The sequence below is a fragment of the Sphaerodactylus townsendi genome, linkage group LG10 (genome assembly GCF_021028975.2).
Source record: "Sphaerodactylus townsendi isolate TG3544 linkage group LG10, MPM_Stown_v2.3, whole genome shotgun sequence".
In the NCBI taxonomy this organism is placed as follows: domain Eukaryota; kingdom Metazoa; phylum Chordata; class Lepidosauria; order Squamata; family Sphaerodactylidae; genus Sphaerodactylus; species Sphaerodactylus townsendi.
Window position 1 is genome coordinate 61,104,602 of NC_059434.1, and position 25,594 is coordinate 61,130,195.

General features: G+C 39.7%; 1 protein-coding gene across 17 annotated transcripts in view; it reads right to left on the reverse strand.

Annotated features, from left to right (window-relative positions):
- Window positions 1–25,594, reverse strand: part of COL25A1 (collagen type XXV alpha 1 chain) — a 312,924-nt gene that overhangs the window by 127,184 nt on the left and 160,146 nt on the right. For 9 of the 17 annotated variants that reach the window (XM_048509057.1, XM_048509067.1, XM_048509066.1 and 6 more), the window contains exons 6-7: window positions 15,424–15,450; window positions 7,262–7,279 (exon numbers count right to left, since the gene is read on the reverse strand). The exons of 1 other annotated variant lie outside the window; for it this stretch is intronic. In XM_048509057.1, coding sequence (XP_048365014.1) covers window positions 7,262–7,279; window positions 15,424–15,450 — 45 coding nt within the window. The remainder of the gene's footprint in view (window positions 1–7,261; window positions 7,280–15,423; window positions 15,451–25,594) is intronic. 7 more of the 17 variants (XM_048509068.1, XM_048509069.1, XM_048509061.1 and 4 more) reach the window with 1 other exon arrangement.

A 25,594-nucleotide genomic window follows, 5' to 3' on the forward strand; every position in this document is an offset into this window, starting at 1 on the left:
GTACAGCAGTTGGTCAGTCTACTCCAGACCCTGGCCCCTTCTGACCTAGTTCTCTATGTCAGTCAGGAGGTCATGGCAGACAGCTGAACTGCCCAACCTGTAACCAGTTCACTTTCTTGCTGCTGACTGCTCATATGGCCACTGATAATATCTTCGCCTGTCTGCCCATTGATGGTGACATGGAATATTAGCTAATGGCTCTGATGCTAGATGGGAGGATGCCAAAGAGGACAGGGGGGTGACAGGGGTGGAGAGCTATGGTTGTGGCTGTACTGCAGATAAGGGGAAAATAACTCATGTTTCACTCAACCCATGTTTCCAAGAATATTACTACTTCAGATTTGTCTAAACACCTGAATAATAATGATGTGTGTGCTAAGTGTCATCAAGTTTCTTCCAACTCATGTGACCCTATGAATCAATGTCCTCCAAAATATAATCCCAAACTATAGATTTAGAATACATTTTACAGTTTTTTTTAAAAAAAATTTAAGACCTCCTCACATTGTTTCCCCTTTCTCTCCTCCTGGCAACACCCATGTCATATCTTCTTTCCTTCCCTCATTCTCTCCTCAGCCATTTGTCAACCATTTACTTATCTCCCATCTTCAGTTAGATTTATTATTTATTAACATTATTTGTTTACCTAGCTTTCTCCACAGTGGAGGTGAAAGCAACTTACATCATTCACCTCTCCTACTTCTTATCCTCCTAACAACCGTATGAAGTAGGATAGGAAGAAAATATTAGACTGGTCCAACATCACCTGCTGAGCATCCATGGCAGACTGATGATTTAAACCTGGGTCTCCCAGACCCTCAATGAAATGCTAACTGCTTCACTGTATTGGCTTTCATATGGTGGCTGCTGTTGACAAATAGCAAGCAGTCAGGCCTAATTCAGTCATTCAAGTCAGGTGGTATCAAGTCACCCAGAGGTTGCTGCCAAGTCTAGGGATGCCAACCTCCATGTGGGACCTGCAGTTTACTCATACTTGTAACTGAACTCCAGATGAAATATATCTGTCCTTCTGAGAAAATGGCTGCTTTAGAAGGTATATTCAATTGAATTATACCCTGCTGAGGTCTCTCCTCTCTCCAAATCCTGCCTTCATATTCTATCTCAAAATCTCCAGGAATTTCCTAAGCTAGATCTGGCAACCCTAGTCAGGTCTGGTCCCAATTAATGCACCCTCAAAAACAAAAATAGGCTTGGAAAGGATTCTGCATCCTCACTCTGCCTTTTTATTCATAGACACCCACCCTGGAATACTGTGGTTGCCTAGCAAAAGCCACTGAAGGAATCGACTGCTTAATGCTACAAGCAAGGCCGAAAGAGGGGGAACTGCACCTGAGGCACGCATGCGCCCTGTGCCCCTGCCATGCCTCCACACTCCAGAATGCCCTTGCCACGCCCCCACACTGGCATGCACCTGATGCATCACACACACACACACACACACACCGCTCCCTTGGCACTACGCCACTAGCTACAAGTACTTCTTTTGTCACCCCAATTTTTAGATTTTTTTTCAGATTTCAATTTTTTCTGAAAACCTGGAATTGTGTTTATTTTCAAAGAATAAGCATAAGCATTTTATTGTCATTGTGCACGTACAACGAAATTTACAGCAGCATTCCTCGATGCACACAATTTCAGACTCATACATCATACTCATACAATTTCATACAATACATCATACTCATACAATTTCAGACTCATCCCCCACCCTCACTTTCCCTTTCCTCCACCCATCCCTACACAGCCCCAAACACATCAACACGAAGCCGCGGAGTTCAGCATCGCCACAGCTCTAGAGTAGAAGCTGTCTCTAAGCCTCTTTGTCCTAGTTTTGATAGACCTGTATGGTCTGCCAGATGGTAACAGTTCAAAAAGAGAGTGTGCTGGATGAGACGGGTCCCTCAGAATATTTTGGGCTTTTTTTAGGCTTCGGGAATTATAGAGTTCTTCCAAGGAGAGAGGGCAGCCGATAATCCTTTGTGCAGTAGTGATCACCCTTTGGAGCGCCTTCCTATCTGCCACTGTGCAACTGGAGAACCATACACAGATGCAGTAGGTTAAGACACTCTCTATAGCACAGCAGTAAAAGGACACCAGGAGTTTTCCATCCAGTTGTTGCTTCCTTAAAAGTTTCAGATAGTATAGTCTTTGCCAAATATCAGATAGTACAATCTTGGCCAAATTTTGCTGAAATTGACAAAGGCAAATTTTAAGTGGCAACCTCAGTAGGAACTGAACTAGCATCAGATGATCATGCAAAAATAATTTTCTGCTTACAGCCTTCCCACAAGCAACACAATCTGGAACCGCTTTACTGTGCACATCAGCATTTAGATATCTTACTGCCTCAATAAAATAACTAAACAGGAATCATGTTCCCACACACTAGAGCAGAACCAAAAGCAGCCAGAACAAGCTGACTTTGTGGCATTTTCCTCTGGGTGCCACATAGCAGATTTTTGTCCTATGAATTTAATATTTTTTTATTGTTTCCAAACTCTACTATAAATTCTATTGCAATTTACATTCTTTTAAGGGAGTTTTTAAAGCAGAGAGATTATTTCCACTCACAATATCCACAAATACCACTATAAAATGGGATTGTAAAAGAAATGACGGGTTGTATCCCAAAAGTCTCAACTGGTTTTGAGGGCAATCGTAGTAGTAAAATATTGATACCAAGAAATAGCTGTGCAAAAATATTTCCCCAAGACAGGAAGATTACTGAGACAGTAACGTAAAACACAGCCAAAGAATAAGACTCCCCGCCACCCCAGTCCAGGTTATACAATTCTTTTCTTGAAAATGCTAACACTTGAGAACCTGATATACAGTATTTGGCAAAATATCACACATGAGAGCGGAAGCGTTTTGAATGCTACAAAGCAATATAGATTTTCAATCATTCTTGATGGCCTTTCCAATTTTTGCTCAGTCCTTTTTATACCTCCTTGTAAGCTTACAACGTGCAAGTCTGGCATCTACTTGTGCTGTATCCTCACAAGCTGCAGGAATAACATTTAAAGTTTTCTGAATCTTGGCTGGCCCCATTCCAGCTAAAGCGAAGCACTCTAAAGCTCCATTGATTTCCACTGGAAAGTTAAGCGCGTACTTGAGTCTCACGCTGAAATCAATGGGACTTCTAAAGTGTTTAACTTTGACTAGCTTGGGCTGAAAGTTTGTTATGTATGATGAATGGGAAGGTACAGCAATACACTGTAGAAATTCCTACAAAAACCTAACCTGCTTGGCACAGAAGCATCTCTGCCATTATGGACTGACGTCTGCAGTTGTCTGCTCCAGTCAAAGAAAGGGAGAGAGAAGCAAAATGAAAGGAGAAAGCACCATCTTGCATTGTTTGGGGTTTACATACTAAAATTCAATTCAAAATCAAATCAGCAGTTAGGTGGAGAGTGGGGGGACATGTAGTAAGGACTCAAACAAGAATATCCCTACTGGATCAAATCCAGCATCCCATTCTAACAGCAAGATGCCTCTTGGAAGCCCAGAACTAGGACATGAAGATAACCACTGATCTCAGTTGTTTACCCTCCTGCAACAGGAATTCAGGAGCACTCTGCCTCCTGTAGCATTTTATGGTTAATGCCTAGTGCAAGACCTATAATCAATGAATAATTGCAGGGGGAATGGCAATTAAAAATGCATTCCAATCATGGACGTATCCATGAAGTCTAAAATTCTTGGAAAATTTCACCCCCTGCATCAATTTCCCTTACATCATGTGTGCAGCCATGATTTCTACATCCACAGAAAAATAAATAAAAATGCTACTTTGAGTATGTTCTTTGTGTCTAGCCTTCATTTAACTCGTGCCCATACATTTTGAAAAGCAAAAACAAGACGTTCTACATAATCCTTTTGGAGAGTTAATAAAAAGCAAAGTACTCCATCAAGCAGGGGTAGCCTTGTTAGTCTTTCTGTAGCAGTAGAAAAGAACAAAAGTCCAGTAGAACTTTAATGACCAACAAAATTTCTAACAGGGTACAAGCTTTCATGAATCACAGTTCACTTCTTTAGATAACTGAACTGTTTGCCGTCAAATTATTTGATTCTTTGCTTACTACTTGTCAACTACCTCAAACTGGAGTGTGTTTCAGCATCCCTAAATAGAATATGGTCCCAGTTACTATTCTCTGATAATAAAAGGGCTGCAGCATTATAAACCAACTGAAGTTTCTGGAGTGACTTCAAGGGCAGCCCCATATAGAGTATGTTACAGTAATCTAGGCTTTAAGTTACTGAAGCATGGATCAGCATGGCCAGATTGGACATTTACAAACAGAAAGCCAACTTCCTAAGTGCAACTGGACGAAATATTTTTTTACTAGCTAGCCATTTCATTCAGTCCAACTGCTATTTTCTTCTCATCGAAGTGGCAAACATTATGAGAAGGTAAGAGGACACTACTGTCTGATCAGTACTGATCAGGGGAACTCCTGTGTGATCAGTAGCAAGACCATTGGCAAGATACAGTAGCCTGTTACAATGACATCTCAAGTGAATAACAAGTATGTTGTTTGCCATCACCGTGACCATAGAAACAGCTTTTTATTGAATAACATTAGTTGAAAAAGTTCTGATAACATTACAGAAGAACAAGAATATCCACATTTTATTTGTTGAGGGTACTTGAGCATTTGAAAACTACATCGAAGATACAAGAACAACAGGGGCAGCTATTTCCATCACCGCTCAAGAAGGATGCACCTGTTATTTTACTGTCTGACACGTGCTCTGGAAAGACACAGGATGCCTGTGGGAAAAAGAGACACTTTTACAGAGGAACAGCTGGATTCTCATTTGCTGTTGCTGTAGCCCTCAATTGTGGTCTACATGGGACGAGATGAAAACATCCTTCCTTCTCTGCATTTTTCTAGGTCCCTTGTTGCCTGAATAAAAAAGAAAAAACTGGGTATAAATAAGAAGTAACCTCTGCAGCAGATATTCATCAGAGCTGATCAAAGAATGAGAAAAGATAGTTACATGTTCTTCCATTCTATATGCCTTGATCTAGTTCTCCATGCTCTCACTGACGGTCTCCCTGGCATCTCCATGGATGTTCGCCTCCTAGAAGAAATAAGACAATACTTAACTCATCCAGCATATGGAGTTCAGAAGAAGTCTGTCACAATTTATGTCATGTTCTATCTGATCTGGGTCTGATCCTGCAAGGAAAATGAGTCACGAAAGTATGCCCAATGAGAACTTTGTCTACCAACAGAGGCAGCTGTGCTTCCAGTTGCCTTCACCAGAGCATAGCAGGACCTCACCTTCATTCAAAACACTGCTGGCAAAAGGAGCATCCTTATTGAAAACTGTACTGTGAGGGATACAGTCCAGTCTGTTGAATAAGAGAGGACTGCTTAGCTATCACACAGTGAAATACAAGAGTAGTAATAATTTGGAGGCATAGATGAGAATGCTCATCTCCTTCCTTGTGTCCTCAGTGGGACACAAAAGGCAGCCATATACTGAGACAGATCTTTGGTCTATCAAGATCAGTATTGGCTACTTTAACTGGCAGAGGGTCTCAGGGAGGTTTTACACCACCTTGCCACTCACTAGAGGCCAAGGACTGTACCTGGGTTTTTCTGCATGCAAAGGAAGGACTTTATCGCAGAACCACAGCCCTCCCCAAAGGAATGGAAGAAGTGTAGGTGTCATACGCTGGATCATAGGCTGCCTTGCTTACCTGTGAGCTTTGGGAGTAGCAGTGGCGTAGGAGGTTAAGAGCAGGTGCACTCTGATCTGGAGGAACTGGGTTTGATTCCCCACTCTGCCGCTTGAGTTGTGTAGGCTTATCTGGGGAATTCAGATTAGCCTGTGCACTCCCACACTCGCCGGCTGGGTGACCTTGGGGTAGTCACAGCTTTTCGGAGCTCTCTCAGCCCCACCCACTTCACAGGGTGTTTGTTGTGAGGGGGGAAGGGCAAGGAGATTGTAAGCCCCTTTGAGTCTCCTATAGGAGAGAAAGGGGGGATATAAATCCAAACTCTTCTTCTTCTTCTTTGTTCTTGCAGCCCCAGTTGAAGGGGTGGACTTGAGATACTTGGCATGAATGGCCAAGAGCCTGATGGAAGGTACCTGTAAGGATTCTAAGAAGAATAGTGATATTCCACTGTTCCCTTTATTTTCATTATTGTTTGTTTATTGATTGTGCAGTCAAATGCCCCCTTTATATACAAAGTGTTCTCATTACCAAGTTTCCATTTCCAAAACAGCATTGTATGTAATAGCTATAATAAGAAACTTGACCAAGGGAATAGAAGTATCATCTAACAATATTAAATGGAATGTTCAAGTCGAAGAAGAGCACGAAACACAGTGAACTTGAACCAAGTAAAGATGGATATTTTTAAAAAAGTATTAAATCATTAAGAACCTGAAATCTCAACTATGTAATTATTTCAGGAAAACAGTTGCTTTCTGTGTTAGCAATAAAATGGAATGTACTAAGAGCCTGAATGTGGCTATATTTTCCAAAATTTATAGGCTGGTGAGGGAAACTGTGCTAGCCAAAGCCATGTTTCAAGAAAGTTGTTAACATGAGTCAAACCTCATACAAGCAGACCTTTAATTTTATTTTAACTTAAGCGTGATGCGGTTTTGACCATTTCCCCCACTGCTCTCCTTCTGTCCTTCTGCTAAACCTCTATACAATTTCCTCCCAATAATTTTCCTTTTACATGCTTAACCCAGGTTTGCTCTCCTTTTTAAAGGAGGAATTCATGTTCAGTTAGTTATGTCACAAGTACAACTGTTCTTGCAGACACCAGTCCCAGGCTTGTACATAATTAATCAAAGTGTCCCAATGTCAGCCTAAATAACTGAAGGCTTCCTGGATTACAACAGTATTATTAGTATGTGATAAATAAGCAGTTAATACAAACTAGCTCCTGCAACACATTCGCAAAGATATTTTATCTCACTTCAAAGTTGTGTGGCAAAGTTTCAAGCCATAGTTAAGAAACCTGTTTTATTAGTGGATCATTGTTAAAAGTATCATCTGACTGAACAGCTGATAGAACTCAAACATCCAAGGTCCCATATGTCCCTCTTGGGAAATAGGCGGCCCACTGTGCTGTGTAATTATTAAGCCGGTAGACAACATTTTGAGTCTTGCCTAACCAAACAAATTTCAAAATCAGGTTCCAATCCATATGGTCCATTTTGGTTAACAACAGACAACACAACATAAACAGACCAAGATAACACTTACTTGAAGACCAGGCTGACCCTGCAAATGAAGAAAAAGGAAGAGTTACAAAAGCCCTGAACCTGATATGCCAAAAAATGACCTCACATATTTTCAATTACAAAGTACCAGACAAGTCAGGTGAACTGCCCTGTGTATAAAGCCAGTTTCCCAACCCTAAAGACCAGTTCAAGAACTGGAATTCCAGATTAGTGCATTTGTTAGAAACAAAAGTCACAAAAAGGCAACAGAATTATTTCAGCAAGCAATTTCAGTTAAGGAGTCTCTACTTAGTTAAGAGTGAGGAGAAGCAAATCAAAGGATCACTCTTAGTGTACAATGTATATATAACAAAGGTACAATTTTCTCCGCCCCAAAATGCAATGATGATCACTTGCTTAAAATTTGCATACTGATACAGCTGAAAGAAATCAAATTATTTCCAGTGGTCTGAAACTTCCCATGATATGCTTCCATACTAACACCTAAGTATTCCTGAGACGGTATCATTAATTCATATTCTGTGGCTATTGTAGACAAAGTCCACTTCTAGAAATTCTGTCATTACATATGCAATACCTAAGCTTGCAAATGACAACTGAACACAACTCTGCACTGCACTGTTAAAAAATGTATTGCTTGGTATTTGAAACTCCATATTCAGTAATCTATATATATATATAAAGCTAACAGTGTATTTGTTAATGGTAGTATAACTCAGTAACTGTTGGGCCAATTGCTCTGAAAATTCCCAGCCACTGTAGTCAGCCAGGTGAGAGTGTTTTTAGATGTTCACATACCTGAAATTTCACACCTGGCCCAGGTAAAACACCTTTTTCCTGGCGCTCCATGGTGAAGGACATGCAGCTGACTGTGTGTAACTGTCACCCTTAGAATGTTTGTGCAGCTTAGAATGTTCGCTCAGATGGCCAGATATGAGCAGTGAAAACAGTACATAGGCAGTAACTCGAGTGGAAGTGAAACACATACACACACATACACACGACGGAGAGGGAAGGGAGGAGAGGGAGGGGTGGCATGCAAGGGAAGAGAGGGAGGGAGAGGAAAAGGGCGGAGGGGGAGGCATGCAAGGGAAGATAAGTGAGAGAGGGGAGAGAGTGTGGGGTGGCATGCAAGGGAGGGGAGGCAGGGGGCCCAGCATCTTGATATGACCCACCCACCCTAGCGGAGGGGAAGGGAGGGAGGGGTTGCATGCAAAGGAAAAGAAGTGAGGGAGGGAAGAGAGTGAGGGGCGACATGCAAGGGATGGGAGGGAGGGCCCAGGCACCCTAGATTCCCTGAATACTGTGGTTACAGTTAAGAAAACCAGGCACACATTACTTAGGAGTAAGCTCGGTAAAGCAACCATGACATACTTTGAATGGCTGCGTCGCACCCCTCAGAGGGTTTCCTCAGACGTGAAACCCATTGCCACCAACCAAACTTACTCCCAGGTAAAGGATCATGACCAGCCAGCCTAGATGTGTGGGAGGGGTGCCTTTCCATTCCCCCCCACCAGGAATGCAGGCACACACATCAATGACATCACACAATATCCGGCTGCATGTTTGCATGAGCACGTACTGCTGGCCTCTGCAATTGATTTGCTGCTACTGTTCCTTTTCCATTTCACCACAATAAGCCACAGCAATGCATGGCTGGGCCCCGCTAGTTCCTAAATTAAGGAAGCTGACATGTTCCTTTTTTCTGTGAATACTCCTAGCACACCAAACAATGACATCATTTATTTGAGAGAAATCACAAATTAAGTTGCTTGATGGAAACATCTTGTATCCTTCCAGTTCTTAAGGAGCACAAATTGTTATTTCCTAACAAAAATCCTAACAAAAGTGCTACAATTGGCATCCTTGCCAAAAGGTTAGATGGTGGCACTAATTTTTAACCTGAAGGGAAGCCAAGACATTACCAGCTTTGCATCCAAATGTCTGTCCTAGGTAAACAAATGTAAATCATAATCAACGCTAGCATTATTTAAACATATAGACTGGTAAGTACCATTGGCTTTTGCAAAAGGAAGTCCTGCCTCATCAACCTTTAAGAATTTGGACTGTATCAACAAACACATAGATGGTAAACACTGTGTACTGGACCTTGCAGAAAGGCACTTGCCAAAGATCTCTTGAATGAACTTAAAATCATGGGATTGATCAGAAACTAACTGAAGAACAAAAGTAGGAGTGAGTAAATAGATTTTACATTGCAAGCAAGCAAGCAAGCAGTGGGATTTTTCAAGGACTGGTAATGGGAGTATTTGACATTCAAAAATTATCTGGAGGCTCAGAAACTGAAGCAGACTGTGAAGAATTCCAAAGAACTCTTTGAAGAACTAGACTGGGTAAATAGGTAACAATCATAAATGAGGTTCAGTATAAGCAGAGGTGGGATCCAACCAGTTCTCACCACTTCTCTAGAAGTGGTTACTAATTTTTTTCTGAGTGCCGAGAAGGGGTTACTAAAGCAACCTCCCTGCCCAATAGGGACTGGAGGTGCGTGTGTGCGGCGACACCACTGTTTGAATCCCATCACCATCGGAACCTGTTATTGAAAGTTTTGGATCCCACCACTGAGTATAAGTAACAATGAATGGTTGAATCCTATGAATTGCAAGCATAAAGGCAATTGGTAGCTGTTACTCTTTCCCATTTTTCCTGTATCTATTCTGAACCCTCCAAGAAGTTAATGCATAGAGCATAAAATGAACAGTTGTTCATGGCAGATATTAACTTGGTAGATGGTCCTGCTCACATCTCTTCTCCTCCCTTTCTTAAACATTTCAACTAAGTCCTGTTGGTTGTTGTGACATTTAAAAGTATCTACCTGACAAAAAGTCCCCCCCCCCTCGCCGACTGAATACAAGTATTAAGCTCAATTGTGTCTGTGCTGCAAATAGCTGGAGCCAGTGGAAGTCTCCTCTGTTTAATCTGTGTGCCATATGAAGAAAAGGAGTGGTATTAATTAGGTTCATGCCTATCAAAAGAAAATTGTGGTTTGTTTTTGGTGTCAAGAATAAAACTAAGTGAAAGTCCTTATATGTCATTACTTTCAGACCCAAGACATCATAATATCCAAACCAGTAAAACTGCTGGTAAGGCTTCATTTTGTCCTACAGCTGCTTAGGACATGCCATGAAATGCCTTTCATCTAAAGCTGGCACTTCAACAAATACCAGATTTCTCTTAAAAGTTAATTACAGTGCAATCCTAAGCAAAGTTATACCCTTCTAAAAAATTTTCAAAGTCAAAAAAATAGGTCTTGAAATCATCAGACTTATGCATTTCCTTGTCTCCCTTTTCTCCTACCTCTTTCATTCACATGTGGTCAGCTAATGAAAGACTTCCATATTTACATCAAACCATAACTCCAGAAACTAAACATGATCTCACAAGTAACTTATATTAACATCTAATGATTTGGAAGAGAAATGTTTGATTTCTAAAACTTATGAATTAACCCTAAACTAGTTTCCCTAACAAGGGGAAACGTTATCTTTTCCAGAGTCTAGAGGATCACATTTCATATGTTCATGGTCAATAACCAACCACCAGCAGGGTTTTCATAAACGCAAGTAAAAAAATCACATAGTGAATTCCTTGGAAACTCTCTGGAGCCTGGGGACCATAATGGTGTAGAGATTAGAGTGTTGGACTAGGATCTGGGAGACCCAGGCAGCGAATGGAGCCCCTGGAAGCAATGTGTGGTGCTGTCGTGCCTTTGCACGGAGGTGCGTCTTTTTTTAAACAACTCACCTCCCATGCTGCGCAGCTGCACAGGGAGGATGCTTGAGTGGTTGCAATCTGCATTACAACTAAAGAATCACAGATAGTGTGATTCTTGAAAATCCTGGGTTGGGGAGAAAACATGGAGCAGACGTGCATTAGGAGCAGGATCCGTGTGAAGTTCCCCCCAACACGGGTTTTATCCCATGGACAGTCTGAGTTTATTGGCCTGAGTAGAAAGAGCCTGTGATAGACAACTGCATTCGAAGGAGCTATCCACGTCATAGAACCCCTTGATTGACAGGGAGTTTGAATGAAATTCTAAGGATGGCAATTACCAAACATACAGTTGGGAATGTACTGTTGAAGGAGAGCTGTTAATGAACAAAGTTGGAGAAAGCAGGGTGAGCTGCAAGCTGTTTGTAGAAGATTTTCCTTTGGAGTGAGAGGATCACACATTGGTTTGGGATCAGGAAGGATCCATAACCAGTTATAAGGGGAAATAGGACTGGTGAAAAGCATGATCTCAGGCCAATTCAAAAAAGAAAACTGGGAAATTGTGTATGTGTTCTAATTCTCCAACTTGAGAGCTACTATTTGAAGACGCTTCTGTTTATGAAACAAAGCAGCTACAGCTGAAAGAAAGCAATCTCAGTACCTAATAAAAGTACTGACACTTGTCTGTGAACCACCTTAGAAACATTATGAATTAAAAAATATATCATTTGAAAAGATCCACCATAAATTCCTCATTCTGGTTGTTGTGTTAAAAGCCATATTCATGTTATGAAACTTTATTAACTTGACCTTTTCATTCCTCTCAAAGGAGGTAAATAAAATCATTTTATGTTTTACTTCAAAAAGCCTCTTGTGTGCCAAATATTTCCAACCCTATAAAGTAGAGCAAACAAAAGTAGAGCAAATACGTCACAGCCACCCACATCATAATGACATATCTGGTTTTTTGCTGGAAAATACACATCATGGGCCAGTACAAAGCCGATGTGCCTGTCACTGGTCTTTGCATTTTCTTGGGGTGCCAGGTGGCAGCCTAGAATCCCTGCTTTTCTGGTTTGCTCCTTCTTCATTTTATCCTTACGACAACACTGTACCATTATTAGGCTAAAAGGGGATGACTGGCAAGCGCCAATGCAGAATGAAGATTTGAACTAGGGTTTACCAGATCCTAATCTGCCACTCAAACCCCTCTACCACACTGGCTTCATTAGTTAGTGTAGTCTCACTTTGATCATTCTTATTGGATGTCCAGTGTCATATTAAAGTTGGAAGGTCTGCAAGATCTGTAAACTGTAAGCCTGAATTCTGAAACTCCAGCTGGGTTTTTACTGCCTCTCACAGCATCACTAATGATTAGATGACCCTTTTGATTACAGTGAGACAGGATAAAAAACAGCTTGTTCCTTCAGTGCTATAGGGTTTCAGCAGAGTAAGAAGGTAGCTTTGCCAAGTAAAATAAGCAAATCTGACAAAAAGATGCAGAAGGTTAAATCCTCCAAATGGAGACAGTAGTCCTTTCGCAGTTTACAACTTACAGTATGGGTGATATATTATTTAACAGATGACTAAGAGTGCAATTCTTTGTATGGTTTAAGACTGAAGTAACTATAAACACTGCTAGATTATCCAAGTGCAATGGTGTTCTTTGAGCTATCGGGAGCATAGTTCCTCTTCAGTGCAAAATTCATTTTTAAAAATATACTTAATTTTTTTCACATATGTTCTGTTTATATTTTACATGTTTCTCAGACTGGAGAATCAAGCCGAAATCCCCTGTTCTAGACTTCCTTACCCCATGAATATCTCTTGCACACACAGTCCACATCACTTATACAACTGCAGTGACACTGTAAACTTGGGAGACACTACATATTTACCACGGGAATTCTTCATGATTGAGTAATGTATGATTCACTTTCCTCTCTCCTCCTCCTGTTTTTAGCTGCCCTACCTTTCACTGACTGACAGCTGGATTCCTTCTCTGCTTGTGCTCCCTCTTCCAAGGTTAATGATCATTCTGGGAGAACAATACCTTCACTTTAATTAGGTATTTTGGTTTAAACTGCTACCATTGACAAGATTGCACTGGTTTTCATGCCTTTTTATACTGATTTTCCCAGTATCAGGCAGATTAATGACTTTTTTATTAAATAGTCTGTCTCTCCTCCATCTTCCTTACTCCCTCAGGGTTATTGTGTCAGAACTGATACTGTGTAGACATAGACCAAAAGATTTAATGATTACCTCAGTGCAGTTGGCTTACAGTCTGAACATGTGTGAAAAAGGACATGCCCTTAATGTGGCAGATGAGGCAGAGGGACTTATATGGGTAACATTAATCTGGTTAGAATCACACTGTCAGGAACAGTTAAATTATGCCATAGTTTTTGGTAACATATCAAAAAGATATTGTTTAGATACCTGAAAACAGTTGAGAAATAGTTAAATGATCAGATTGCTTCTATCCATACAAAACTACTTCAGTTCACTGTTCATGGAATTTTAACTTCTTTTATTAATTTCTGGGCAAATTATGTCTTCTTTTGTTACAAAAAAAGATGTCAAACAGGCTATATCCAAGTATGGATTAGACCCTAACCTATCCTAGTTTTATATATTATTTTTGCAACATACATCTAATCAGTGGTGAGATTCAAATAATGTAACAACCGGTTCCGGTGGTGGGATTCAAATAATTTAACAACTGGTTGTTTACAAGCACCATTTTAACAACCGGTTCTGCTGAAGTGGTGCAAACCTGCTGAATCCCACCACTGAATCTAATCCTAACAGGGCCCCTTTCGCACATACTAGAAAATCCACAGGATGAGCTATTCAGTGATGAGGGGGATTTTTTTTTGTTTTGCAAATTTGAGGAGAAAATCCAAAGTTGCCTAACAGGGTTAGGAGTTGTGGAAAATTGCAGCGGCAACAGGTTTTCTGGGGAGCCAGTAAAGGGAAAATTAAAAAGGAAGCAAGGAAGAATAGAAGAGAGAGGGTAGGAGAGAGAAAAAGAGGGTGAGGTGGTGGCAGCAGAAAGAATTAGCAACAATGGGGTGAAAGTGGAAGCATTTCAGCAATATGATGCTTGGAGAGGGGGAGGAAAGATGTAGAAATAAAAATGTGAAATGGCAGTGATGGGGAAGGAAGGAGTATTGTGATAAAGGAGGAAGAAAGGAGAAAGGACAGAGGAAGTAGGGGCCAATGGAAAGATGAAATTACTCTCCCTTGTGAGTTCAATATGCATCAATAAGGGTTCCTACTTATTACATATTAATAAACATATTAGTTGTTTTTGATAAGTCTAAATGAGGGACACTTTTACTACTGTTTTCTCTGCCCATGAGAAAGTCCCCTCTTTTTAACAAGTCCCCTCTTTTTAACAATATTTAACAAGTCCCCTCTTTTTAACAATATTTAACAAGTCCCCTCTTTTTAACAATATTTAACGTCCCCTCTTTTTAACAATATTTTAAGGAAGGCAGCAAACCTGGGTGACACTGCTCACAGTACAACTCCCTCCTCCACCACCCATGGAAATGATGCCAAGAATCCCTGCCCTCATTCTGAATTGGCTTTGCTATATCATGGAACAAAGTTTAACATACTATGGGGCATTTTCTTGAAGGCAAATTCAGGATAAGGACAAGTATTGCCTTCACTCTGAATTTGCTTCATGTAATCAACACTTAGCCAAACATAATTGGCTACACAGAAATATGATCCATTTGCTTACTATGATTTCTAATATACTGGGTTCACACATTTGGAGGACAAGACCCCTGCAAAATAATACTAATGGGTTTTATTCCCGTTAACATGATACACAAGACTCAAGCAAAGGAAAGCCATTATGAGCAGCAGCATCACTTCGTGCTTTTCACCATTCACACTCTATATAGGATCCATATCCATTTGATGTAGTAGCAATGAATGTTTGAATTTTCTGGATGCAAATCCCTTGAGATTAAAGTGAGTTTTGTCTTGGTTAACAGATTATACAATATACAACAAATCCAACTATTGCAGAAAGAAGCAGCACATAATTCCTACAAAACAAGTAAAAGAATCTGCAGTCTGTCTTCTTTAACTGGGGATATCATGTTGGACAAATTAGGGACTAAAGAGAATAGGTCAAGAGAATAGATAAAGCATGTTTCTTGTTATTGGCTTGTGAACCTTTATTGATTGAAAGAAAATTTCCATTTAATGACTGTGATGCTACCACCAACTGTTTTTGAATGACTTCTGTCAGCTGATGGGAAGGACATGAAAAGACAGAAGAAAAGTCAGTTTGAAAAAAAACCTTTTGTATACAGGGTAGATTATAAATATATAAAATATTACATTAAATGGACTAATAAGTCAAGTCAAAAGAAAGGAGAAACATTTGTGGAAAGGCCAAGTTTGTGAGGAAAAATGATCACCTACCAGCTTTCCATCCATACCAATTGGACCCTAGAATTAACAAAACCCAAAACAAGATGAAATGGTTAAATCAAAGGAATGTGGATGTCAGGGCAGATGCAAACTACAGCTATGATTTGCTGAATGTCAGCAGTTAGATCTAAAGTCCTTCAGTCATCAAAGCTGAAATTCCAGTAATGTAAGCTGAGATAAAAGAATAGGAGGAGGAACACATCTAGAAAGGTAATACTCAGAAGAGGATGGTAGAAAGCCATCAAGCAGTTGTTGATTCCTGACAAGTTTCATGAAAGACTTCCTAAATTAGCAAATTACAAATACACAGTGCAATGCAATATATGAAATAATGCATCTAGCTTTTGTGTTATGTTTTTGGCCACTTTTAGGGAGCAAAATAAGATAATCCACTTATTGTAAAATAGTTATAACAATTAGGGACTCAAAAACATTTACATAATGAAAATACCTCTCTCAAAATTGTAGATGTTATTCTGCTTTTAGTTGGATTGTTTAAAATGATTTCCACTTTAAAAGCAATTTCCACTTTAATAGTGGCTACCATGCCTGTTATTTATATTTAATAGTGATTACTTATTATTTTATGGCAGACAAATTTGAGTTGAGACACGAAGGTATTCATTCAAAAGTTATGTATCTTGATGGAATTATATCTGATTATCGTGGTATAACTTAGAACGTCATATTATGTTTAACATATGTTGTTATAGTTTTCTGTTGTTGATCAACCAGAATTAGATGTATGTTATTAATTGAAAGAATAAATAACTGAACAGCATTAGTACTAGTAAATCTGGAATAACTAAATACCGAGCTTTGTTTAAAATCTCAAATTTTCTAGGATTTCCTACTGCTGTAAAGGGGAGACTGTGCTCTCTTATGTTTAATTGAAGGCTCGTTAGATTATCAAAATGACTTTTTATTTATTATCTATATTATTTACAGTGCATTCGGGGGGGGGGGGTACGAAACCACTCAGGCAGCAGTGTGACCTCAACAATGGCATAAATGCCACTTGCACCAGCATAGGGGCATTTGTGTCAGCGCAGAAGCATTTACGCCAGTATTGGGGAGCCATGTATTGGGGAGCACAACACTCAAACGCCAGCACAGCAGTGATGCCAATGCTTCTCCAGTGCAGGAGCCCATCTTGGTGCCAAAGAGGGCATTCCTGGGGACAGGGACATCTTTAGTTGGCTTCCTGAGCACTTTCATCTCAGGAACACCCTCATTTGCTGGCCAGAATTATACCAGCAAAAAGGTAGGCACAGTCCATGGAGCTGCATAGGGGTTTGGTGGAGCATCCCTGTCAGCTTGCTGGCTATGGAGGCAGTGTGGCTGCACCTTCCACAGCAGCAGCACAGTTATCCCACTGCCCATATGTAATCAACATGCAGAATTTAAAAATTCTATGTCATTGATTTTAGTTCCTGAATATTTGTCCATTGATACTCAATAGATCCCTGTGGTTCAAAACATCACAACTAATGCAGTAAAATGTATCTTCTTTCTGTATCTGGATGACTGCTTTTTTCCAACTCATTTTCAGAACCTGATATATTCTACTGCTCTTCTATTAATGTGGGGAATCCCCCTTTTTCATACTCAAAATCCCATTAATGAATAGCCTTTCTGCAGGAAACAACCACACTTTAAATATTTGAGCATCTCGATTTCTTAAGCAGATAAGGCTTTTTCAGATACACTTCTAAATACTTACTGAACATGCATAGTGTGCATGAGCATGTGTGTATTAAGTGCTGTCAACTTACCCTATAAATAATGACCTTCAAACATCCTATAGTAAAGAAGCTGAGTCAATCCATCTCATGTTGGGGCTTCCTCTTTACCTGCTGCCTTTATAATTCAAGCCTTTATTGGCATTGCATGTTACAATAAAACAATTGTCCATAAAAAACAGATAAATACATCAAACATATACACAAAGTGATAGTCCCGTGTGTAATATTTATAGTTCAGACTCTTATCAATAGTGTAGTCCAAACAGACTCATCAAAACTGCCATTCCTACATACTTCTTTGCAGACCAGACTGAAGACTTATCGGCAGAGCCTAGATATCATAATAACATACAATATTAAAAGTTTTACTGTAAAACACAGGGTTTGTTGGGGTGGCATCAGGTAAAAGGTAAAGGAAAGGAGACAGGGAGATGGATGGATAATTGGTCTGACTCTAGTAGGTTGCCACAGGATTCACTTGTTATACCATCTGGCAACCGATAGTAGAACTACGACAACTTTCTATAAGTCACCCACAAGTTGTTTGACTTTGGATGACTGTGAACCTATAGGTTACTTGCAGAGGTAGGCACTGTATATCAGTAGCAAATTGTTAGTGTAACCAACATTATTGTTGTTATGATGCTAGCAATCTAATGCTTAGTACCCATCTAGGGTTACATCGATAATCTTTAACAGGTATTTTGCTACGCTTTCGCAAAGATGAGGGTCAAGATTATCTAAGATTAAGGGAATCCTAAGGGCATTGGTTAAATGATTGTATAGATGTGGAGTAATGATGGCCCAGCTGGCATAGGACAGCCCAAATCACCATACAACAGATGGGACTCTCCATACAAACTATTATAGCTATGGGAGCTGAAAGGGCCCGTGTGCTGGTCAAACAGAAAATGCAGAACTCAGGAAGAAAGACAATAGTTAAATGAACACACAGAGAGACAGAAAGCAAAATATTCAAGTGACATTCAAATTAGATCAACTTATAAATATATATTTCATACAGAGGATAATATAATAATAGGCTTTTCTTAGTGTGGATGTTATATTAACACTCTCTGATAATTACATTCACAGACTTGCAGCCGCAATTGGATCTGGAATTCAAAAGAGCTCCCAAACCTACAGAGTTCTTCTGACAACCTGCCCAGGGGTGACACAAAGGAAGCTACTGTACTCCAAACGCTTCTGAAAAATCTGACCTTGAGTTGAGGCTGAACTCTTTTGAAAACATGTCTCTAAATTTGGAGGTTGAACACTTGAAAATCAACCCCTGGGGAATTTGGAAAATCTGTCCCAGGCACTCTAATACAATAATTAAACACTGGCTGCTGCTTTAAGCATATTTACGATTAAATACATTCCAATGAAATCAAACAAGAATATGAAAATGTTTAGAAATGGGCTGTTTATAAATCTGGGAAAACTTACAGGCAGAGAAAAAAAGATGCATGAGGGATTTTTGGATGAGAAAATGAGTTATTTCTATTGAATGTCATATAAATATTTGCAAGCTAACCTTCACAATTGTGGTAAGGTTTATTAGGCAAACAGATGCTGCCTCTGGGGTTATGTCAGCCAGTAGCTAAGTTTAACAGCTTAGTCCATTGTAGAATAAAATGTTTTCACCACCATAATGACAAAATGGGTAAAGAAACACTTATTTCCTCTTTTTAATATCAAGCAGCAAGGTGCAAGCATAACTTTCACCATCTCTTAATAATATTCTGCACACCTGCCAATCTGCCTGTTCACCTCTTCTACCACCTGAACAATTTCACCAATAAGGAGATGAATGATATTTTTGAAAACGGAAAGCTATAAATAACCAATGCCAATAATAGAACCAATAGAACCAATCATTGCTTCCTTTTGGAACTGTTCTTTGCAGCTTCAGGGGCTGGATCTACTTTTTTTACTGCTTTAATTGAGAACATTTCCAGGCTGAAAGGGTTCAGAAAGCCAACTAAAGCAGGCCCTGCCCCCTTCAGTGCCAGTGCAGGCTCCTGTTATGCTGAAGGAGTGCTGGCGCCACAATGGTGCTGGTGCATGAGGATTGTGTGGCTGCAAAGTCCAGGGCAAATCTGTACCTACTGGCAAATCTGTCTCACTCTAGCAGTGAAGCAAGATTTAAATCATGCTATAAGTAGTTTTGCTTGCTGCGAAGAGAGTGAAAAGTGAAAATGGGGCTCCAGAAAATACATCTGTGCAAGAAATCTTGCTGTAGCAAACGCTGGCCTCCATTACACAGCAAAGACTTTGTCCTACTTGACAACATGAGTATTCTCACTGGATCTTTCACTATGAGGATGCCATTTTTTTTCTGGCATGGCTCCTTTGATTTTATGGCTACTTGGCAAAGCTTCTATAGCACTTGACTGAAAAAGCAGGTGGAGCTTTTCTCAACATGGCATCTGTACAGGAGGAATGTGTGCAACATTTGAAGCTTTGCCAGCTTGAGTTTCTGATCCAAGCAGTGTCAAGGGAGAGAAACTGTCTCCCTTTCTTTTTCGTTCAAGGGCTAATAACAGCATAAGAGAGCTAGTTACTGCCCTATTTCCCAAGATCCCCATCCAAATCAGGTGATTTCTATTAGCCTTCTTTAAAAGGCTGTGAGGATGTAATCACAGATATCCTACTGCCTTATCTAGTTTGATCTATAAGTAGTGTATCAAGTTCCTTAATTTTTCTGCCAAATACATCACTTCTTTCCAGAACAAAATTCAGCATTTTTCATATACTTGATCAAGTTCAACAGACGTATTGTATGCAGAATGCTTTTATATTGTGCTGTGAGAACAATGACATAATCACATTCCTTACTAAACAGGATTTTTTTATTTATTCACTTTTTACTTAACAGAGTTCTAGTTAAATTTTTTTTAATCAAGGAATAAAATAAGACTGTTACCTTTATAGCAGAGGCATGATGCTAAGGCCAACGTTCTAATGTTAATTTTAAAAGCTTTTCTTTATTGACCAGCACCATGGAAATTATTCACTTTAATCTAAAATAAGCTGGAAAACGAACGTGTTTCTTGTAGACCTTCCTGTACTGCTTCACATCTCATTCTGTTTTTTCAATTATGAAACCATTAAAAGAAATAATTTCAATTTCTTCTTCCTACCTAAGTTAATTATACATTTAGCGAGAGCAAATGAGTGACCCTTATGTGATTTCACAGCAGTCTATAACTCTCTATTACAGGAGCCTGGGGAATTTAGCAAGGCAACAAATGTGTTCTAGCTACTGTCTCTTTTCTACACCCACATACACACATATATTTGTGAAATGCAAATCCTTTTGTATTCTAACCAATTTCCATTAATGAAACTCTGCCACTTCTCTATGAATGACTAAATAATTTTAGTTAGATAACAAAACATGGACAAGGTAGCTCTTTTGCTTGTCCTTCCGTATCTACAGGGCAGTGGTAAGGATTTGGTGACCACTTTTTCCTGGTGGTCTCCCAAGGAAGTACTAACTGTTGCCAACCCTGCTTAGCATTCAAGTTCTGAGGAGCTTGGGCTAAGGTGGTCTTTGCAGGCTGCTAACTAGACTTTTACTATATTCTGATGGAATCTCTTCTAATGTTTTCACTTCTTCCACTGCCTTGCACACATGTAAATTCTCACATGCCCAGGAGTCTGTCACAAGGTTAGATCTGCTGCTAGTTTTGGTTCTTTGTTCTATGTTGGTAGTTGACAGTTTTTATAGTGTTTTAAATTTTGGAAGCCACCTTCGAAAAATTATACAGAAAGGCAAGGTAGAAATTTTTAAAATAATCATAAAATAACATGGACTACTGTTGAGACCAATAATGTGACCTAACCCCACAGACTGAACTGAACTTAAACAGCAAAGAAATACTGTTCAGATCGAAGCTTGCTGACACCTTGGACTTAACCTCCTTTTCCAACAGATTCCATGTAAGCATTTAATGGGTGCTGCTATGTTGGGAGTGTGCAGTGAAAACAGTCATCCACATCAGTGACAAGGAGCATGGTGCATCCCTACCAATCAGCTAGGTCAGTAGGGGATGGTTTGCCAAGAGGTACTCCACCTCTTCCTCCTGGCTTCCTTGTCCTTTTTATCGGTCCTCCCTTGGCCTCTTAGGCTTGGTCAGTGGGCATGGCCTCTACCAAGAATCCCCACTGTCATGAGAGATCCAAACTATCCTCAGCTGCCTAAAGTATGGTCAGGCTCTTTAAGGCCTCAGCATGGTAAGCAGGAGGAGGGATAAATTCTCTCATAGTTGGGAAAGAAACTGATCATATATCTGGCAGCTGTGGTTGGTTGGATGGTTTGCAATGGTGGGGATTTTTGCTATAGGCAAAGCCCACTGACTGGGCCTATGGGGCCTGGGAGGGAAAGAGAAAAGGGGACAAGAACTAGGCTTAGGAGGAAGAGGTGCGGAACCTCTAGGAAGCATTAAAGATGCTTCATGGAGATCAAGAATCACTTTTCCACTATGAGGTCCAGAAAGCCACTACACTTTACAGCATTTCAGCAGTAATCACTTCTAGCTAACAACAATAACTTCCTATTAGCTTTGAGCATCCAAGGAAATGCTAGTTTCAGATCAACAATTAATTGATTCTCACAGACAGGTACCATTCCATAAGAATAGCAGAACTTGGTGTTATGAACTATCTACTCCTTTGGTATGTAGACATGTGCAAACCATGCAATTCAGGATCATGTGTGGTAAGATAAGGTAGATAATTAAATGGGGGTTGGAGTAAAACAGAATATCAAAACATTACAACCTATGTTTCCCAATTAACTTCCAAAACTGTACAGTCAATGTTTTTCTAGTTCAAATAAATCAACATGAGATAATTTGCCACATTAGAATTTTGTGCCTCACTACTGTTAATCAAATTAACGCACAGTGCTGTTCATTACATAGTCCCAAGCTGATGGAACAATCTCTAGAGGTATACTACTGTCTTCCTTCCTGAAACTACCTGCAATTCATCCAGCTAGGTAAAATATTGCAACAGCTCTTCTGGAAAGCCTAGAGTATATGATGTTCACTGAATAGTTCTTGTGGAATAACAGTATTTCTTCTGCATCTTGACAGAACATCTATCATAAATAGGAAATGTCAAGGCTGAGAGGCCACCTACCAATTCAGAATCCAAATCTTTTGTCTATCCTTGCTCTAGTCTTTACAGGAGATATCAATAACATGTTGTGGCTGCAGGTGTTCTTCATCCATTTTGTGCCAGATAAAAGCCATTCCTCAGGGGTAAGCATGAACTCCACAGCTGCGCAAAGAATGAAGGAACATAATATTGAGTTGTATTATCTAAGGTATCTATTAAGAGTTGCAGGGGGAAAAAACCTTTTAGGCCTGGACACCGTTCCATCTTTAAATTGGCCAGTGAAATACATCGTGTGTGTGGGAGTACAAAGGAATCTATATCCACAGGAATGTATCTTTTCTTCAGTTCTGACCTCCCTTGTGTTTGGGACAATAACCTCAGTGTGCTACTTAATGGCCAAACTAGACATGTTTGCTGTCTATGTATCTTCCTCATTCAAATATAAAACAGGGTCTGATTTTCATCAAAAAGGGACACAAATAGGAAGGAGTGAACTCATCACCTTAGTTCCTTGTACCCCAGATACTTTTTCCCTAGCCCAGCAAACAGAAAGGCTTTCTACAAATACAGTATTCTGGCTGATCCTGTTAATAAAGTATTGTAAATTAAAGAATAAGGATTCCCTCATAATTTACAAGCCAGAGAACACCACAAGCCTCTGCTAATATTTACATTGATCAGCCAAGTATATATCATGTGATCCTTCCAAAAGGCAACAAAAATGGTAAGTCTATATGGGCTCACGAGCCAGCTGAGAGTTCCAACCCATGTGCTGAAGACCACTAAAGAATACTTCATCACAGAGACCTGCTTTGAGGTAGCAGGTCATGATTTATCATTTTATTTATTTATTTTATTTTAAACATTTATTAGCCACCGTCCACCTCGTGGAATTCAAGGAGGCTTACAATGTAAATGATTATAAAAAGCACAATAAAACAATATAAATAAAAAAATAATTATGGAAACTCATAAAAAGTCATAACTTTAAAAGTCCAATTAGAAGTGCCAATAAATGAAAACTAAATCAGTCAAATTAGGTCCTAAATAACTGCATCTTGAAAAACAGCAGTGAGGACGCCTCTGTGGGGCTGCCACCCAAAAAAGGCTGCCTCTTGTGTACCAACCTGACAAGCTTCTTTGATTGGTAGGACTCTCCCATTAATATTAATGGATTCACTACATAAACTCTTCCAGACAAAAAGACCAAGATCCATGGCCGACCCACAGGGGCACTCTCAATTTTGATCTCTCACACTTTTAAATCTAGTGAGCTGAGTTCATGTAATACTATAGCTCTGTCTGTAATGATTAACTTTAGGAATCTAAGGATCATTATGGTCAACAATATGGCTGATGTTTGTGAAAAAGTTACCAAGTTTTTGTTAGGAGCTACAGATAAATGTTGTAAGTTCTTGTAACGGGTTTTGTGGATGGCTAAATTATATGAACTGATTATATGTTTTGCACTTTTGTGCTTTTATATTGATTTAAATGCCAATAAAAGCTGAATGAAATGAATGATTGGTAGGTCAGTAAAAAGAGTGTCTTTCTGCAATCACTTCCAGGGCAGGAACATATAGCAGAAGTTTATGCCTAATAAAGGTTTTTGGATTGGATTGGATTGGATATAAAAGAAGACAATCCTTCAAATACTCCAGTCCCAAGCCATGTAGGGCTTTAAAGGACACAACCATCACCTTGAATTTGGCTCAGAAGTGGATCAGTAGCCAGTGTAATTGCTATAGCCTTAAGGTCATATGCTTTCAGGACCTGGTAAAAACTGTTTATTCACATAAAATGGTGCCATGAAGGATGAATAAAGGGCATATTTTAGAAGATTTTTTAATTAGTTAGGAATATAAGCACTAATCCTTTGATGTCCACATTTTTGGGGGGACACTATGAACATGTTTTGTATAAAGCAGATAGGAATTGATCTCACACTTAAACGTTACATTTCTTCCTGAAGAAACAAAGGCTCTTAAATAGAAAGCACATTGCAATTCATCAATGCCAATGTCATTCTGTGAATATATTTGATGTGGCTGGTGCCATGTTGATGAGAAAACAATAAACTGTGAAAAATGTCACTTCTCAAAAATTAGCTGGCTAGAATTCAGCAAGAGATGGATTGTTGTAACAGCTGTGGCATGGTGACTTTGATGAATTAGAGTTTTATTCTTTGCTAGAATAATTCTGAATAAATTCACTCCTCTCCCTCCTCTCACCATAAATCAATTAGTATACTTAACTCATACTAAACAACAATCTTTTCCCATTATCTACAAAGAGCATTTTCAAAGAATATGCCCATTGTCTGTGTGTATGTAAGGACTGATTGATCTGGTTTTGCTTTAAAGTACAATTTTTGTACTTTTTTTAGCTCCTGGTGATGTTTTAGCAAACCTCAGTAAAATCAAGAACTCATTATTCCACTTAAGAAATTCCTGTCTTCTACAAGCTCATCCTAATGATCACTCATCCTAATATTAAAACTACCCTTAAAGTACTCTTGTATCTTCCATTTTAAAAAGCCTGATTAACAGCCCCATCTAAAGAGGGGGGCACCAAATCTGCCGGTGGGAGCTGTGTGAAGCCACGGCAGTGGATTTGCCTCCCTCCAAGGCACTTGCCTTAGTGGAGGGGCAAATCTGCTGGTGTGCACAACTACAGACCTCCCTGGCGGCAAGATGAGCATTGGATATGGCACCAGCATCCCTGCACTCCCACCAGTGTAGCAGGGGTGTGATCAGGGAAGGAGACAACACTAATTGGCTTTTTCCCAGCCATTGTCCTCGTTGTGCCGGCAGCCAGGGATTTTTCCCACTGAAGAGGTGGCATAAGTTCATTCAGTCCAACGGGGACTTCCCGGTGGCGGGGAGGCTTTTTTCACATTTTAAGCCTCCCCACAGGAAATTTCCATGGAAGTGGCGGGCTGACATGGCTGTGGTGCCGTGGCTAGGTGACCGGCCTGTTGGATGGGGCTGTAATATATGCAAGTTGGAAAAACAAAGTCCAAACCTCCATCTTATGATGTTTTTTTCCATATACTCACCAAAGATGTTAAAGTTTAGGGAACAATTATAAGACTGTCATTCAGTGTTTTTTTTAATGACTTCCAAGTAAAATAGAATGATTAAACCATTGCATTTATCCCCTAAAAGACCTGAGGCTGCATCGTCTTTCATTTAATCACTCATAATAGTGGGGCATATGGACTTCAAGTTCTCCATTGCTTGAACCTCAACAAAAAAGGAATGATAGTTGGTAAGGAATCGACAAAT